The sequence below is a fragment of the Penicillium canescens genome, assembly GCF_028828765.1.
Source record: "Penicillium canescens strain IBT 15451 chromosome Unknown utg000004l_segment0_segment0, whole genome shotgun sequence".
NCBI lineage: Eukaryota > Fungi > Ascomycota > Eurotiomycetes > Eurotiales > Aspergillaceae > Penicillium > Penicillium canescens.
The window spans coordinates 563103-581980 of NW_026703966.1; the positions used below are offsets into that span (position 1 = coordinate 563103).

General features: G+C 45.8%; 4 protein-coding genes across 4 annotated transcripts; 2 read left to right on the forward strand and 2 right to left on the reverse strand.

The window, feature by feature from the left end:
• Positions 1-241: 241 nt before the first annotated feature.
• On the reverse strand, positions 242-3500 carry N7446_005586 (uncharacterized protein; the record flags this gene model as incomplete). Its single annotated transcript, XM_058514334.1, has 3 exons — positions 242-470; positions 541-2915; positions 2982-3500. 3 exons carry the CDS (start codon positions 3498-3500, stop codon positions 242-244), a joined length of 3123 nt encoding a protein of 1040 aa, XP_058371512.1.
• A 3616-nt stretch (positions 3501-7116) lies between these two features.
• N7446_005587 (uncharacterized protein) lies at positions 7117-7370 on the forward strand (the record flags this gene model as incomplete). The annotated part of the gene is made up of 2 exons (XM_058514335.1): positions 7117-7296; positions 7335-7370. The coding sequence occupies 2 exons, from the start codon at positions 7117-7119 to the stop codon at positions 7368-7370; spliced, it is 216 nt and encodes a 71-aa protein (XP_058371513.1).
• A 6924-nt stretch (positions 7371-14294) lies between these two features.
• N7446_005588 (uncharacterized protein) lies at positions 14295-14840 on the forward strand (the record flags this gene model as incomplete). The annotated part of the gene is made up of 1 exon (XM_058514336.1): positions 14295-14840. The coding sequence occupies one exon, from the start codon at positions 14295-14297 to the stop codon at positions 14838-14840; it is 546 nt and encodes a 181-aa protein (XP_058371514.1).
• A 2177-nt stretch (positions 14841-17017) lies between these two features.
• On the reverse strand, positions 17018-17510 carry N7446_005589 (uncharacterized protein; the record flags this gene model as incomplete). Its single annotated transcript, XM_058514337.1, has 2 exons — positions 17018-17261; positions 17341-17510. The coding sequence occupies 2 exons, from the start codon at positions 17508-17510 to the stop codon at positions 17018-17020; spliced, it is 414 nt and encodes a 137-aa protein (XP_058371515.1).
• Between the last annotated feature and the right edge of the window lie 1368 nt (positions 17511-18878).

Sequence of the window (18878 nt, forward strand, 5' to 3'; positions counted from 1 at the left end):
TTTATACAATGGATTGCCAGAGACTCGGTTTCGATGTACAAGATCATTGGAGAATAGCAGGGAGACAGACGTACGAGTCACTGTACCACTATGCATTTCCATGACCTGATACATTAGCTCAAATATCACAGCAATATGTCAATTTAACACACTGGTATAAATGGCTTTAGCGGTAAGATTCGATACTTTAGCTCGTTATTCCTTTATATAGTACAGGCTTTTTTGCAAATAATTATTAATGTCACTTCCTTTTTGTCGGTTGGGGGCTCATCTCAAGAGCGTGATGGAAGATATTCTGGTAGACCTCAGTGAGGATGCGGGCATCGGCGCGAAGGGTGGGAGAGATGTTTTCGCTTTGCGTGAGGAAGCCGACTGTGCGTCTGAGAAGGCGCTCAAGGAGCTCTGCGTCGACGAGCTCGTGCAGGCTGGACATGTAGGTGGCCGACAGAACGAGCATGTTGCCGAACTGCCTGTACAACGAAAAGGATATTAGTATTGTCTCCCAATTCTGCGATTTTACTCATTGATCTGATTCCTTACGCATGTGCTGTACCGAAGATGTTGGTAACCACCAACCGATGTCCGCCTACACCATCAAAAGCCTCCGTACTCTGGATGACAGAGTCAATGCAGATCTTGCAGGCCATGCGAAGCTTCTTCGGAAGCTCGCATAATTGGACCTTGGGAGAAGTCCAGCCATGGGCGACTGACGCGGCTGACGTGGAATCCGTGCCGCTAGACATGGGCATCAGGTTTGCAGCGAGGTTGTTGTTTTGTTGTATCATTGAGGACATTTCTTGCGTCGACGTAGATGATTCCATTGAGCTGTGGCCAAATGGGCCGACGCGGGCCCCGGGATGACCGTGGTGCAGGGCGTGGTAGAGAAGAGGTCGATGGATGATGTACTGGGCACCATAATACTTGGCGCGCATGCGAGCAGCATTGATTTCGTCTGCTGGCTCGTCGGAATCTTTCCACTTCATGCTGTCGGGCAAGCTTGTGCGCCAAAGCTCAAGGTTCATGCTCAGGGCTTCTTGGACAGTTGATGACCATCGTGTTTGTCCTTGATTTTCTACCTTGTAAAGAAAGGTGTGGACACGATTAAGGAGTTTGTGCAGGTGAAGTTGAGCCAAGTAGTACAGTATCATCTTGGATGCGGGTGAGCTGGGATCGTCTGGGAGATGAGTGATTGTGAATTTTCCTTTCGGAAGACCCATCCGAGCCTCATAACGCGAGATGCCACTCGCTGGAACGTCAAGCTCCACGAGCAGGTCACTCTCCAGCTGCAAGCAGGTCCAATAGGCGAACTTATAAAGGTCCTTCACTGGTCCCTCCTCGAGTCTCTCATACCGCTTTGATCCCACAAGTACCTGACAAGCCCTTGAGGCCTGGGAGATCCAACTGTGACTCTGTAAAGGATGGACTAATTGGCCAGCGTAAAGACCAGCGAGCAACCCCGTCTGAACATGTTCTAAATCGTTACCACCTTGCAGAAGGCCTAATATCGCGGTAGCATAACCATAAAGAGCCAGGCCAGGAATGACCTGATGATTCCTCGTATTCCCTTGTTCATGACGCGTGATTGACACACATCGTCTTGATAGATTTCCTTGAGTTTCACCTAACGTGGCTGGAAAAGGCTGGCTAGTAGGTTGCATTGGCAGCACATACGGAGAATGCGAATGCGACATTTGGATAACTGCGGCGGGATTTGCGGGCGAGAGCACATGATTGGCGGTATACATCCCGTTCGGGGGGAGTGGCGACAAGGAACCAGGGATGGGCTGGCTGCGATAATCAATTCTGTGAACCATGATAGGCCCAGGAAGAGGAGCAGGAACTTCGCAAATCGCACCAAGGGCAAGACACAGCATGATCATGGCATTTCCTATATTTTTTCCGACGCGTGGCCGCGGCGGGTTAGAGACAGTCTCCACGGACTCACCTGGCGCACCCAATTTCTCCTTGGAACGTTTCCGTTTCGCTGGCGGCAGGCCATCATGAGCTGATCGCTTGTCATCTGTGGCGGAGCTCGTAGAGGAACTGGGGCGGCAATAGCATCTAATGAACGTATCGACCTTCATATTGAGTTCGTCCTGCTCAAGGAACGGGTGGAGATTGAACATGTTGGCGAGATAGCTTTCATAGTAACGCTGAGCAGTTGCAGCGTCCAGCTTCAGGTTACCAAACTTGTCTACCTCGACGTCGGAATCTGGCCCCGCGCCATCTCCACCGGGTCGAACACCGTCGAAGCCGCCATGCCTTGGTAATTGGCTGCCATCAGCAGTGTACGAGATCTCACCTTGACCATATATACTGATAAGGCCACGCTCTTCTTCCAATCGCATCACATAATCCTCGTCATACCCCTTCGGGGATAGCAGTTTCTTGATCGCGGGCCACATCAATAGCTTGTGAGCCGCTATATTGTGACCCACGGGAATGGAATACTCTCCCTCGGCCTCGGTCGTCGAGTCATCGTACATCGGCTCCGCGGGTCCCAGCTGTTGACCATATTCAAAAGTCTCCACATCCTGGCCCACGGGATCCAGGATACTTTTCCCTGCGGTATGGGTCTCTGATACCTCTTTTAGAGGCGGGTCATGATCGAAGGCGGGTGTTGGGACGAGAGAATGTTCCTCAATGGCTTGAATGGGCCGCGCTGATTTATTGCCCTGAAACAAGTTTTGCAGCACTAACCTATGCTTCTGCTGGATCGCATACAGTTCCGATATTTGAATATCCAGACGGTCTTTCGTCTGCAAGAAGCGATCCAATACTAGCTGGGTAGCCTTATCTGGCTTTTGAGGTGACGGCGATTTGTAAACACAGGTAAGGCCGTTCTTTTTGCAGTGGCTGCAATTCGGTTGTCCCTCATCACACTTTGCTTTCTTGGCTCGACATTGATGACAAGCCTATTGCTCGGATGTCAGCCAATACTCATCCGAAGTATGTTGGTTTCATATGAGCTATGTACTAACCTGCTGGGCTCTAACAGTCTTGAGCTGGCGCGATCCATATATTTGATACTGGTAAAATGCCGGATCGTACCGGCCTGGCGGCGTGGCAGCAGCCATTTGGTGAAGGGGTGCCGTGGAATGTGAAGCTGGAGGCAGAGGGCCCGAGAAAAGCGTATACTCAGCGCTATTGATCTGATTTGTGGGTAAGTAGCCCATGCGAGTACGATCGTCTGGGGAGCCTTCACGCGGCGCTACATTCATCGGCGGGTGAAGGTTGGGGTGAGGGAAATTTGGATATTGGGGGAAATGCACGGGCGCCTGGGGGAGCAGGCCATTGAAACGACCATACAGGCCCTCCTGTGTCAATTCTGGTAGCTCATGGTGGGGCAAATCGGGGTATATTCGAGTCGATAGAGGGCGGAGGTAGTCGGGCGGGTGGCTGTCAAAGGGCGGAGGGTGTGGAGGACGCCATGAGCGTTCGTCGGTTGCGTGCGGGATCGGGAGCGCATCCCGCCCTTCGGGGGAAGGTATGCGGTTCATGGTAAATAGACGGATGGCCCGAGTATACAGAGATTGGAGCCGCCAAGCGCATTTGGCTTCTCGCAGTGTTAGTCCATTAAGTGATACTGTCCATGGGGAGAACAATATACCATCAGAAGCGGCTTGGCTTGATAAATCGGCACTCAAACCAACATGGTGATTGGAGGAATCAAAAAGTACCCGCGTAATGGGGGAAAAAGGATGGAGGATCAATCACGGCCGATCTGATGTCTGGAGGCGCGATTGAAATCGGGATCGCGTCGTTAAAAAGTGTGTTACTCCTGCGAATCAAATAACGGGCCTCAGGCTCCGATCTATCTCAGGTGTGTACGTGACTTCGGTGAAAATCCAGACTCAAAGTGCGGTTGTGCTTAGCACAACCATCTTGCTTGAATCGCTTATTATGATTGGTTGGGGAACAAAGTGTATATTCCGCGAGATCCACTTGGCCACAACACAGTAGCTCTTGATCGTTTTATGGCCAGCCCTACTTTATCGACGCTAATCGTCCATTTATCACGCAGATCCCCGTGTTTCCAGAGTATAAATCGCGGATCTGGGCCCGTAATCAGTTCGACGAGGTCAATGCGCTTTGTTTTTGGACGCGAGCCAAGAAGTAACAGGCACCTAACAGACCATCTTCGGTACCTGTCCCCCACATCATCCTTCATATCGCAGGGCTGGAAACGTCTCATGAGCTGTTTAATGAGCCCGAAGAACGGTACTGACGAATGCAACTCCCCATTACTGAGGTAATGTCGTGCATCTCCCAGAAATCTAATAGAAAATAAAAAATGTAAGCACTTCACCCAGCCTTCCTCTAGGGTTGAATCGAGTTCCTTTTGTGAGATCTCGGCGACGGAATGTCCAGATTTGTACAGATCTTGCGTCGACTTATCAGCAGCGAGGTGTTGAAGGAATATTCTTGTCGTTTCTATGCTTATGTTCCAGTGCTTGTTTTGACGACATGACAGGATACCGGTTGCCCAGGGAAGGCCAGCCGTCAATGGGAAAAGATCAATAGCATTGTCACTCCTTTGAGTGCACTGCCCGCTGCGATCCCGTTGATCTGCCATTTGGAGGAATGCCTTGGTTTGCAGAAGTTTATTGAGGGTTAGAGGTGGAAGGGAAAGATACGCAATACCCCCATTGAGGTAGTCATAAGCATAGTTCACGGGAAATTGATGCTCTTGGTTTTCCTGTGATGTCAAGTTCTCTATGAAGCGATATTAGCGCACCTAAGAATAGACCCTGCTGTAATATGAGGATAAATTACCTCTAACCGATAAAACAGTCATGATTTCGATTTTTCTCATCTCAAGGGTTGAGATGCACACAATCAGAAGGATTTGTTTCGTATGAAAATCTGGAAAAGAGCTCTGATCTTCGGACCATATTGTCTGTTCATGTGGTGTGAAGACGCTGTTTATATAATGTCCGGGGATTCGAGACCGGAGAGTGATTTCATTTGTGTAACAGTATTCTGCAGACGTTATTGGTCTATTTCAGCAAGCAGAACGCTAAACCCAGGTTTGGTGGCTTGATCACTGCTATAGGCAAACGAAATCCGCTTTTTACACACGAGCCCCTTCCCTTCTCCTCACGCTATCTGATAGTTACACAAAGTCATTGCTGAACGCAGCTGAAGCAGCATTGGCAATTAAGCAATACAGATGCTGACCGGACTTAATCTAGACATGATCGCCCTATGTGGATAAACGAGAATTCCATGTTGGTGAGCGGTTTTACTCTCTCCAGTTTCCAAGACCACACCCCGGCAGCTAGCTGTTTGTTGGCACGTGTCGATTGGACGCGTCGCAAGGGCCTTGGCTGTGAGCAGTAAATCATTCTGCATTAGTATCTTCCACCCAGCTGAGCACGGCCAAAGGGGCGTGGTAATGACGGCAGTGGCACTGCTTCGCAATATCCTGTCCTCGGACATGACCCACGGACTCACCCGGTCGGCTTTGCGGGATGCTGCCGCAAAAGTCGCAGAAGTAACCGGTGGTGAAATAGCAGGGCAAATTATGTGGTCCTTTTTCATGGTGCAGACCGTGGAGAGAGTGCAAAGCAAAATGAGTGGCTGGAAGGGGTAGACAACGACCCTAGAATGACCGAAGGCTCGCTTTGTCCTAGTTAGACATTAGCCTTTCCTGTGGGTTTTCCCATATGTGAAATGGCATAAAGATAGACTCCCACGAATGGGGCTGTTACAGTCGTCCTCCAGACCTTGTAAAACAGGGGGCAGGTTTTGCTAATCCAACAAACCTAAAAACTCATATAGCGGTTCTTACAGCAATTGTACCTGATTAGTGAATGTATGAGTTTAAATACATTAAAATTACGCTGTATTCTTCTGTGTAATAGTTCCTAATAAATATATGAAACCCTATATTATACAAAATATTAAGCGAAATTTTTATTGTGCTATTATTAAGCAACCCTGAAATTTAATTATAGCATTATAGACCATAAAATGGTGGTGCTATATACAGTGTAAGTGATATATATATTTTACATGAGGACCCGAAAAAGCGGAGTGGGAAGGAACTTTTGGTAGGGGATGTAAGTTCATCCACTTCCAGTTCGCCAAAGGATCCAGCGTGATTAATCCATAATTTGCAAGAGAGAAAAGTAGAAATAGTAGACTTGATCAATTGCGAAAAGAATCGGCAAGCAGCTACATCCTTCTTTTCACACGAAAGCTAGGAAGACAGCAGCACCTGTCTCACGGCTGGTGTATATATCAAGATCATTTACCAGCCAATATTCTCCCCCTCCCAACAACCCACAACCGAAAAAAACCAATTTTTCACCAGTGACTACCTTTGCAATAACTCCGACACCCTTTATTCGGCTATTGAGGGCAACATGGCACAGCACGACTACATATCACCAATTCCGAGATATCCCACGTTCCACTTCCCTTGGCCATCCGGGGACGATGTTTGTGGTCTTGACCAAGAAATCCGGCTTGAGAAAGAGCAAAAGGAGAGAGAATATCCCGACATTTTATGTACAAAAATGAAAATCCTCGCTTCTGGTCATAGGTTTTCAACAAATCCGGCGCCAAGGACAATCGCGATGCAACTTCTTCACGACAGTTGGATTATTTTCAAGGAACTTAAGCTTGAAGACTGGGTTAACTATGTCATGGGGATGCCATCCGTGGCTATCGGTTTATTCGAATCGTACCACAAGGAAATGGGACTCTCCCTTTTCTCTTTACTGCAACAATCACCTTGCGTTGTCGAGACATTCCGGGAAGTGACAAAAGTATCTGACGTCACCCTATAACCGCAAGACTTTATTACTCATCCCTGATTCGCTGCAGACTGTCAAACAAATTGACCGTTTCCTATATTCCACACTCTCACACGCGCTCATAGCATTTGAAAACAAATGCCCTTATCACAATTTGCCTATGGAAGCTGGCGTTATTGCTGGTCCTCTTAAGGTTTTGCTTGATCGACCGGATAGATATATTATTCGACGACTCAAAGTTCTTGAAGCCCGCTACACACGATATAAGATTGGCCCAGATATAGCAAGAGGCCGCGCCTTTGATGTTAGAACCGATTTCTTCACGGCAGTAAGCGGACAAACAGCCGCCACCATGGCTTGGAAGATGACTCAAGATGTGCTGAGCGAGTTTGATAACCTTAACATCAATGAAATATTGCTCAATGGCGACCATCTACGCCACTTGGCTGAAAAGTGGGATCAGTTAAGTCATGACACGGAGGAGATTGCAACCGCGGGAGGTCTGGACGGGAAACTCCGAGATGTTGCTAGGGTAAGGATTTACGGCTATCATTTTCTTTCTTCGGCTAGCAGAAGCTCACTGAAGCCAGGAACTTTGCAAGTTGAGAAATCATTTCTGTCTATGTGCCATTTTGAATGGAATGGCCCAAGCACAACTTCAGGTGGAGAGCAACTTGACTGCTTTCACCGATGCGCACGAGAATTATCGTCAATATCGGGTTCAGCTACATACCGACCCTTCACTTCCGTTCATATACCCTTTCATCATCGAACTGAGAAGGGGACATCATGAAGTCTTGAAAAAGATTTTCAGTTTTCTATTGTACAACCAATTTGTACGTGGGTTCCAGGAAGCTACCATTGCTGACGACTGATCTTTACGCATCCTCGAACACTCTATATGCAATGAGGTCCGACCTTGAAAGTAGGACGATCTGAACGCTCTCTGATTTCATCTCACCTGTTTAGGTAATACCATGCAAAAAATAGATTAGAAACTACCATACAATACTCTGGCACTAGCAAACTTCACCTATTTAAAAGGGTCTATAACCGTGAGAATTGTGCAATTATGTGTAACTCACACACGCGATATGGCCTCTCAATGATAAGCTAGAGCGTAAGGCGGCCCTTTACCCTTTCATGTCCTGATACACTCTACCGCAGATGCAATTCCCATTGAAACTCCGAAGTTTCTGAGCCTCGCCAAGGTCTGCCATGGATCAGCCGTTGTGTTGGTGCTGCCCTCATGGCCTACGGCTTTGAAACAGCTGTAATGCTTCGGCCAAATCCGAGACAGCTTCCGCTATCTTTGTCCGCCACGCACTGTCTGTCTTAGCTGTTCGCCTTTCTCCCGTCCTCCCAACTGGGTGATATTCTACTAAACGCGTCTCACTCGTAAGACCTGTAGTAGTTCTCTCGGCTCCGATCAATCCAGTAGTACATGGGTTACATTTATCCACTCACCACAAACCCATAGGTCGTCCTCACAGAATCGAAAGGCCTTCGCGTATGTTGTACATGTATCCAGCAGTATCCGGTTTGCAATTGCTTTAGAGCGTAAGCTCAACTCATTGGCAGAGATCTATAGAGCCGGCTCGTGTATTTCGCGGGCAGTGTGTTGTTGATCTGACGCAGGTGGTCGCGGTGTTGGACTCTTTCCATTCTGTCCCATTTAGCGTGTACCCCTTTCCCGGTGTGTGGGTGTATATAATGAATATGCCAACAATTGAACACACCTTTATGGGTCCAATCTTAGATTAATTGAGTCATCCATCTGCACTTGGCTATTTGTACCGAGGTTTGCGGGGCTCTATAATGGGAATGGGAACGGCCGACCTTACCGTAGCATCTTGCTGTTTGTAATTCACAAATACATCAATAGTCTGCAGAGCCTTCACTTGGGATATAGTAGTGACGTTCAAGTGGTCGAAGGAAATAGACTTGAGCATAATCTTACGAGCTGGCTGTACTGGATATTGAAGTTTTTTTTTCGCGAACTTTACTTGTCGTTTTATATTTCTCACTTAACTTACCTGACAATATTTATGTTTTCGATGACTGAACTTCACAGTGGTGGTGACCTTAGGGAGCTCTTTTTCCTCTATGCTAACGAGGCAGTTTGCAAAACAAGATCAAACTTTTTGCTCCTTGACCCTTTTGGGAGAAATAAAAGAAAATATAATCATTTATGACTGCCAATTGCAGTAGGTCTAGGCTTCACCTCTTTTCGTATTTTTCAAGCTGGTCTTGAAATCCATTTATTTGCCAAAAAGACTCCTATCTTCAATAAATCCAAGGTTTTCTCGTTCATCAGTTTTTCTTTAAGTTCTCCAGGAACAAGATTAACTGCCGTCGGAAGGGCACGAATCATACGATCGTATTTGGGGTGTGCAGCCGCTATCACATGTAACAAGGCTTCTCCGTCGCTGAATAGATCACTGCGAGCTTTGAGGTGGTTTTTGCGGAGTTCCCCAGCTATTCTTAGTGCGCCTCGACAAGTAATAGGCCCCAGTTTGGACGCCTTAGACAAGGCTTTTTGTCTGAACGAAGCTGATAAAACAGAGTTGCTGGCTTTGGAGCTGTATTGGCCAAATGGGAACTTTCGCACTCTGCTTGGCTTGCCGAATTTTTTTGTGATCCTGCCACTGGTACGGTGTTGGACTGATTCATCTGCTTCATCTTCCTTTCTAGGGACAGCGGATTGCTCGGTCTTACCACCGGGAGATCTTGTTTTGACGTTGTTATGCTTTGATAAATTGCTAGCTTCGACTTGGCTCTTGGGATCGTCCATACTCTTTGTCTTTTTGGGCAGTTCAGGTGAAGTAGGCAAGCCACCGAATGTCACAGATACTTCAGCTGGCGTGACAGGAGGCAAAAGTATCGATGCTGAGTCATCCTCTTTTGGTTGAACAAAATCCATGACCTGGACACCAAGTTGCCTCTCAGCTGTAAAGGTCGCTCGCCACCTTCTGATCCGCTTCCCAGGCTTAGTGGAAAAATACTCAAACGGGCAAAGAAAGGTTTACTTAGCTCTATATATGAACTTGAAAATGCGCTTAGACCTGGATATATTCCAGATGTCAACTCAAAGCTCAATCTTGCTCAACAAAAAAGTGAGTGGTGACGAACAAGAACCCTCACAAAACCTGTTCATCAAGTAATTATTGACCTCCAGTAATCCCAATCGCGCAACAAAAGTGATTCCTTCCCGAATTGTGTCCCGGATTAGAAGTTGTGGAGTTATACCTCACTTTTCTTCCGCTCCATTGAATATATGATGGAACTATGTCACTTTGTATGCGCCATAGCCAGCGGATGGCGGGGACGAGAGATAGAGGGCACTACGATAATTCGATTACGCTTTGCAGTCGGAAGTGGCATCTGATCCAAAATATGGGAAAATGGGAGGAGAAAAGTGATTGTTGCATGGGGGGTTGGCTTATGTAATGCATTTCCGATCATCACAGGTAGATTGTAAGAAATTAAGCAGCGAGGGGGAAGTAGCCCCACGGCCCGTCAAAAAGCGCTTATTGAGGATTCGTCCCGCAGTTTTCCCACGGTTTACTAGTTGCGACTTAGTGGAATTGTAACGCTCTTGGATACTGGCATTAGAAGCTCAGCGCCGCGATTAACCGGAAATAGCTTTTAATTAAGGGTCTCTAGTGCGGCCGGGCACGTTAAGTTTAACAAGAGATGAAGCCGTGAATCCGCCTTTCTGCTTGCAATCAAGAGGGCACGACTTCTTGAATTTTGCGCCCTGCGCCTGATGGCGACTGTATTAAGCGAGGTGCAGCTCACCTCATGTTATCAAGTGGCTCACTAATAACCCCGTTGATTATAATGCGCAACGACTGTGAGCTTCAAGGACACAAACGTGCGGTGCTGAACCCCGTAGAATGACTACACTGTCAGATTGTGCTAAGGTTACAACTGTACATTGGGACGGATGTTGTGACAAATGGGGTTCACGTTCTATTGCCAAATCGGTTATTCCGTGCAGGCTGAGTATAGAGTAGAAGCCGACATAGAAAAGCTGCGATAGTTTCGTAGCCTTGTGGTTCTTGAATACAACCTCTGAGCACGTTCTTTTCACTGTCAGCACCGCATTTTCCACAAAGATTGACTTTCTACGATGATGAATAATGCAGCCAAAGATTTCCTGGGTGCACAGGGCTCCTCCCAAGCAGGTCTATTTGAGGACCTTTGCCAACATCTTAGACACACATTCGTTTCGCAAAGCATCCATTGCCATAACTTGAAGGCCAGGCATCAGGAACTTGTCACTACGAACATCCGGCTGTATCAGGAACAGCAAAGGCTGAGCCGATCATTCGTGAACGAAGATCTGCTGGTAGCATTCTATCGCCAGGCATTTCGGACGTTTTGGGACGGTATAGTTGAGATTCTGGAGGAGTGTCAGCCACGTTATGCTTAGGCTCCAGTGGCTAGGATACATCGTTTGGTCTGAGATTGCACACGGTTTTGGCCGTATTTGACAAAATACCGTGTATTGTGTGGGTGGTCATTGGGTTTAGTGTGGGCCGGTACAGAATGGATAGACGGATGGTTACATTCCACCCAACTCATCACCGAAGAAGTGTGCAAGCTACAACTGTGTAGATGCATCACTGTACGTTTCAGTTCGGTTATGCCAAATGTCGATTGAATACCGTCAACAACCCATTTACCTTCTCCATCTGCTAACGTAAAACCGAAGTTACGTAATTTCTGAACCATTAGAATACCGATATCTATAATTGGAATGCCTAGCGGGGGTGGAATACTTTAGGGTTTCGGTGCTAGGGTTAGAGAATACAGGCGGTTGCCTGTGGACGTGCGAAGCGAGGGCCAATTCTCCTGCTGACGCGCTGCAGTGCAGGTTCTAAATGCCGACAAAGAACAATTGAGTCCATGCAAGGCAACTAGATATGGACCATGACGTTCTTGGATTGAACACGAAACACTGGCGGACCATTTGCGCTACTATAGTTCGCATGTGGCAATGCCTTGAGCGTAATTTTCAACTGGGTAGTCATTCATTGTATGAGCTTCTATTTTGTTCATCTAGCCCCTCTATATCTGCATAAATCCCTGTTTATGTCCCATGAATCCATATGCAATATGCTCATTATATCACTTTTCCGATTTTCTTTGCTCCTTCCGTAGCCCCTACTCTACTTTAGTAACGAACTAGAAACAGAAGTCAACTCAGAGTACATATATTGCCTGAGTTGAATATTAAATATCGGCGGCTTGCCTTTATTTATGAGATACGACTAAATGATTTTATCAATGATATGTTGGCAGGCTTTGAACTGGTCGAAGTCGGGGTGGAGCCTCTATAATGGGCCCGGATACTCATTCGAAGAAGAAATCCTTTAAATTAAGCCTAATCTTCTTATGGAGAGCAGAAGACTGCAATCATGCTACATCTGGGCACGCACGTCGAAGCCACGGGTTCGCTTCGTCGTGCTCCCCAGCCTCGATCATGGTACGGTGGGCTTAGTGCTCTTTGTATATCTCTTCCATATGGGTCGCCAACCGGTCAAGCATGTGGGGTTACGTGACATCGTTGATATGTACGAAACTACCATATTCGGGGCATCGGACGTGCATATAATGGGACCCAGCCCCGTGCGTGAACGGCCGCTGGCACGATGTAACTACAATAGGTTGTATCAAGTCCTGCTCGGCGCCGGAGCACTTCCGGTATTGAGCATAATCAGGACCATGCGGTACAGAACATTAGTGCGCGGTACAGTAACGCCCGACATCGCTTTCCGTATCGTTGAGACAGAGATGCCCTTTCGAACCCTAACCACATGATACTTGAAAATAACAAGTTTTGTACATATTCGTAGTAACACAGTACTATATGCTTTTTATAGATTGTAAGATAGATACATGAACGCTGGAGGAATGAGAGCGGTCAGGAAGAAGGTAGCAGCTGGTTGGGGATTGGGATTTTTTTCTGGAGGTGTGACAATACATAATCTTACTGTTTTCTCGGCGGCTTGTGGTTTTTTTTTTTCATACCATTCGAGATCGGAACAGACTTCAAATACAGAGCTAACTATATTTAACTATGCATTATGATGTGACTAGGATTCGAAAGCGCTATCTCTGTTTCCGACATGGAAGGCGATGTCGGGCGCTATTATAACGCCAATCATTTATTATTATAGCAGTGGTACAGGCCACGACGGCTATACCATTAAACCACTCACTTTGGTTGCGAGTGGGATCATTTGGTGGTAATCCTGGTCGAACACTCACTTTCTAACTTTTAAAGTCCCAGAATATTTTGTTTCTTGGACTTATCTCAAAGCATAATGGCGGTAAAACAGCTGGGAAAACACAAGTATAGATGAGGCTGATATAGAGAGAAAAATTTGACACTCTTGATAGTACGGGGTGAAGAAACGACATATTCTACATTTGATGACGGAGCATAGAGAACAAAAAGTGGTGCTTAGTAACATCAGCGCATTATTGAAATTCTAGAGAAAGAGGGTACTCCAATATTTGCTAGTCTAAATATATTAATCGCCAAGAAGGCTGATTTTAGATCCATGATCCGGGGCTAAAGGCAGATAGATAACATCAGTTAGCATAGTTTACCGTTTGCGGAATCTGGAAGAAATCTGCACCAGTCTAGAATCTCCAACATAGGATAGATTTAATTAAAAACTAAATAAGTTAAAGTTTTAAGTGGAAAGTCAAATTAGAGACTGACAGAAGGTTAATGTCAACTTCCATGGGTCTTGCCATCTAACTATATGATTGAATAAAAGTCCACCGAAGTTCCTAACTATTAAAACTACGGAAAACATAAGTCTTTATATTTGTTGAAAATAGGTATAAATATCCTATATTCCGTAATATTAGCACCCAATTATGAATATAATGAAAACAAATATTCTCCTGAATAAGTAGATATTCTCCGTTGACACATGTTATCTGTATAAAGTATCCTGAACTCTACCCGCGACCTACTTTAGGTTTATTTCAATAAGGAATGTTCAAGGTAAATTATGAATCTGGGCCATTCGAATCTTTTTCTTTTCTTTTTTTTTTTCCCACCCAGAGCCGATAATGACGTGTTACCCTTCACTTTTCACTGCAGTTTTAGCCGTGGATTAGATCCACCCTCTGAAAGTTCCAGTCCCCTGATATTTCGCTCAAAAACTCTTGAAGTCATACCCAGAATGCTCTAGGGTAGGCTTGATGTGCTGCTGTATTTTCCTTGGTCTTCCAAATTGTTGTAGGTTCTAGCCACGTCCAAAAGGTTACTATTGCGTCAACAACCTACCCAAAGCCATCATATGCTCACCATGTACCTGTCATCCTGTCGTAATTGTTCATTCAGTCAGCATATTCTTATCGTAATCTGCTGAGAGAGTATCTTTTACTTATAAAAATGCTTGAATTGTATCTCGACTTGTCCTACTAAACACTAATTTGACCCTGCGTTAGGTCCACTAGTATTCGATCCCATATATATATATTTGCACGCCCATATCAGCCATGGATAAGCTGGAAGAACTGCAGAGAAAAAAGCCCGTCCTTCACGCAGCAGAGCCCAATGAGCCGAAAGAGCTGGAACTGCTGGAAGCACCTCCAGCATCTGTTTCCCAGAAGGCGCTCAGTTTACCTCGTTATACCACCACTGTCAAGATCTACCTTCTCTCAACAGGAAGAGACCCCGGCAGCACTTGCGAGCTGAGGGGTTGGATTGTGATGTTTACAGACACTGGCCGTCCTTATCGGAGCATCAATGTCGACATGCCCGTGAGTCACGACTTTAGTGGTGATAATAACGGACGCGGCACGAGAGTTGCTGAATTTACTGTTACGACTCTTGGCAAACCTGCCAGCTTTGCTGGGTTTCTCATGGAAGAGGGATTTTTGCCTTTTGTGCCAGACAAGGTTATCCTAAACTATTTCCTTGACTGGGATACAGCCCCCCTGGATTGGGCTAATGGCAGTGAGTGGATGAGCCGCCAAGTCTGCAAGGACGATCGAAATTATGCTTGTCACATCGTTTGGCAAGTCAGCCCCACCATTTCATAACTTGGAAATACTTCCACCGCAACAATCGGACAGGATACCAGGAGCATGTGGCCTGTGAGAATTGTGAGGATAATTAGTTTCTTATGTTATTTTGTCCACCAGTTAGGACATTTTTGTTTTTGGTGAAGTACTTGAGACATTATTGTTGCGGTAATCCCCGGAGTCTGCCGTTATCCTACAAGCTTCCAATATTCTGTATGTCTAACCTGCGACAGCTTTGTTAACGCTATTCTTTGGAGTGCTCTTCTTTGGAGAATGACAAAAGGCTTCGAGGATCAACGCGCCCCGCAAGGTATGATTCTCAAGAAAAAACGTTAATGTGTAATTTTATGTTTTTCTAATGAGTTATTGGAAATTATGTGGGCAAAAGAATGCAGAATACTCGATGCCCTAGTTAGCAAACGAGATTGAAAAAGAAAATGTCTATTCCTGCCGTGCGTCGGTATAGATTAAATCTCAGCTCGTACCTAGCTGATACTAATTGATTACATATAAGCAGAGTGTGACCTTTACAGTGACGATGAACCGCAGATAGTCGAACCAAGGACGAATTTAGCTTTGTTGCGGGATCGGGTGATCGACGTGCATCATGTGGCGTACCCCAAATTGGCGGCGGTCAGCTTCAGACCCTAAAGCTTAAATTAACCTAAGGGCGAAAAGGTTTAATTTCTTCCTTCCAGATCGTAACACTAACCCCTCGACCTACCTCGAGAAAGGGTTCTGGTTTAGTAAGGCCCGTTTTGTTTCCTATATCACTTAGGCTAGCTGTCTTAGCCTTTCCAATAACGATGGGTTGCCCGATGAAGCTTTCCCCGTTACCGATCATACCATAATTCTCTCTTTTGACACCTTTGCCGCTACAGTACTTCCCGAAAGTGGTGTCACCACTTACACTCTTTCATTCTTCTCAAACGCTAATTGCCAAGACCAATAAGTCTCTCTTAGGAGTTTTTCCGCAGTACCCCTGTCAATGGGGCCTGTATTGTTTCTTTCGCAAAGTTAATATCGGAATGTAGCACGGTGTAATGACTTGTAATTTGATATACCTAAGACCACGACACCCTTAGTACGATCAGATCTTAACAATATCACGAGTGGTCACACTAAGATAGCACCCAACTTAGCCAATTAAGAGCATAAGCTTATTTATGATATGATTCGCAGCGGAGACCTATATATGTTAGGTATCCAAGGCTGCTGTCTGCATTAAGCGTACTATCCTAACAATCTCTTCTAATATACGAATACTTGGTAGCGTTAAAGCACCGCCTAATAAAGGTGGCAGACAAAAAGCATCAGTCTAAATATGCTAGAAGACCTTTGCGAACGCCTACTCAAACAGCCCAATCTATACTTGATGAGATAGCACGTTTTCTATAGGATGAGTTCAATATCCAAGCCACAAAGTCTAGTATTAGTCCCGCACTTGTATTAAAACGCTGATCAAAAAAGACTGCCCGAGTTGAGACTAAAGAGCGTAATCTCAATCTCCGTGATAAATACTCTCAGTTTATCTCAGAGTTCAGATCCCACTACATTGTGTATGTGGATGAATCTGATTGTGATAAAAGGATAGGCTTTAGGCGAACGGGTTGGTCAACCCCACTAGGGATGACACTAGTTATTGTTGTACCCAAAAAGACTAAAATCGTGCCCGCCGCAAAACATCAACCGTGTAATCACGCACTATGTAACCACATCTCATCATATAACAGAATCATAACAAATTCGTCAACATTGCCTCTTTCACGACGCCACATCGCCATTATCATCCCTTCTCTTCTTTCTGGCAAAAAGAAAGTGCGGTAGCCAACTACTTCATTTAGAAAGTTTCCTGGCACGGTGTTCGATGTCATCTTTCACCTCCTGCTCCGAATATTTTCCAGTATAACCTCTCATTTTTTCCATCTGCTGCCAATCATCCAACTTGAATTCGTGGTCATATATTGGCGCGTTGAATCGAAAATAGGGTGTCTCAATTCTTCTTGTGCGGTTTTCTGGTTTGAATTTTGCAGCCGAAGTTTTGTTGCTCAGCTTCCGTATTTGTAGAGAATGACGTAACTGGGTTGACTGTATTGAGAAAGCCCAAGAAGGAGCGTTCACGCGCCATGGAAAAGCTGGTGCCAATGCTGAGGACGTACTTTACTACTGGCGTATCGGTAAGATTATCCGTGAGGTCATATCTTGGTGCCCATACTTGGAAAATCAATTGGGTTGTTGTTAAGAAGTCCGCCGTCCCAGCATCTTAACCCTTGAATCTCAACCTCGGGCATGTATGTTGGGGCAGCAGATGTAGCGCCTACAGCCTCATTGATTGTGGTATGATTCAAAACCTCGAGTCTCGAATAATCGTCTGGTTGAGTTGCGTAGGAGCGCAGGAGAAGAGATGTGCCCTCCTCGGCTAGGGTAGCACAAATGAACCTAGCGTAATTAGTGAACAGTATAGTATTAACCTCTGACATTCCCACATACTTCCTGTATTGTCTGATCGATCCCTTACAAGACGCGACTCGCCTTTCTTTCGTGGTCTTCAGGACCATCGGATTTCTTAACATCCTCGTTGATGGCATCGATAACGGGTTTATTTGAAAATCGAGAGGTAAAAGCAAGGGGCTTGAACTTAAGCCAGGGGTTTCCAATGTTGTAGCCTAACCAGCCCCAAGCGTGCATATTAACTGCTCCCCACAATACTCTGGGAACTGAAGACCTGGGCCGCAAAGTTCATTGCAAACATTGATTGCTGGCCGATACGCCAAGACCTCGGCAGTGGGGCCAGAATATAGTTACTCAGTGTTTATTGGTAAGTTGACAGTAGTAATGTAAAGTCTTCTATCATGTGCAGCGCCTAAAACCCTGACATCTCCTAGGTTCGCTGAAAGGAAATTTTGTGTCCGCCGCGATAATGCGCGCGGTTCGGGTCAGATCCGCATAGACCGGGTCGGTCCGTTCCCTTCCACGAGCCTGGCGACCAACTGTTGACCAATATTATCAACGGGCTGAAGAAACTTCGTGGGTGGGAAACAAGAAGTCGTTAGCACAAACTTGTGTAATTCATCTATGCAACTCTGAGCTAAAAAGAATTACCACTCGTACCCAGTATAAATCCAATGAAACCTCATAGGAATAGAATCAAAACCATAATATATGTAACAAAGCATTGCTTTACCTACGCAGGACCTTTCTTACCACGGCGAGCATTGAAATTTCCATCTACTTCGTCCAACTGTCACACATCAATCACTGAGGCGAGAACTTCACACAGTAACCTGCTGCGAGGTTCTTCAGGAAAACAATCTCTTCTCAGCGGTTCATCCGGTACTCTCCACTTCTCGCAATCCTGGGAACTACCCCCATGAGGCCCCAGTTGATGGTTGATCTCCATTGTGCTCTTTTTGGTCCCACTCAGAATGTTCTCTTTGGAATCGATCGTATATCTTCCTGTCAAAAGTGCGGCCACTATACTGTAGCGGAACCAAACTTCAATGGCGTTATGAAATCGTGATGCTTTCCAGCTTACTGAGGTCAGCTGCTGGACACCCCCTCCATCTGCAAGATCCCGCGTCTACCAAGGCACTCAGGTCGGGAAATATTTGCTCCATGCATCTCACATAATAGTACGGGATGGATCGATATTAGTTTGACCACTTTGCTCTCATAGAATCTTTCTTTAACCCCTATTCCGAAACACCCTAATCCAGTTCAGGCTTAGCAAGGATTCTAAACCAAATCGTATTGAAATTGAACCTCACGGGATGTAAGATTCTATAAATATTTGTAAAATTTTTGCAAACAATACTGGCATCTCGCAGGTCCTGGTTTCGCCTGTTGAAAGCTGTGATTGCTCCTGACCTCTTGACACCTATGGACGCTTGAATGATCAGGCCAATCCTTTGTAGTAACTAACAAATCAATCTATGATAGGAAAGATTATTTCAGAAAGAATTATAGTGAGTAATAATGTAGATACATACACACACATGTGCCGCTAAGCAGTTAGCTTATTAGACGTTGGCATACTAGCTCTGTGTTTCCCGTGCT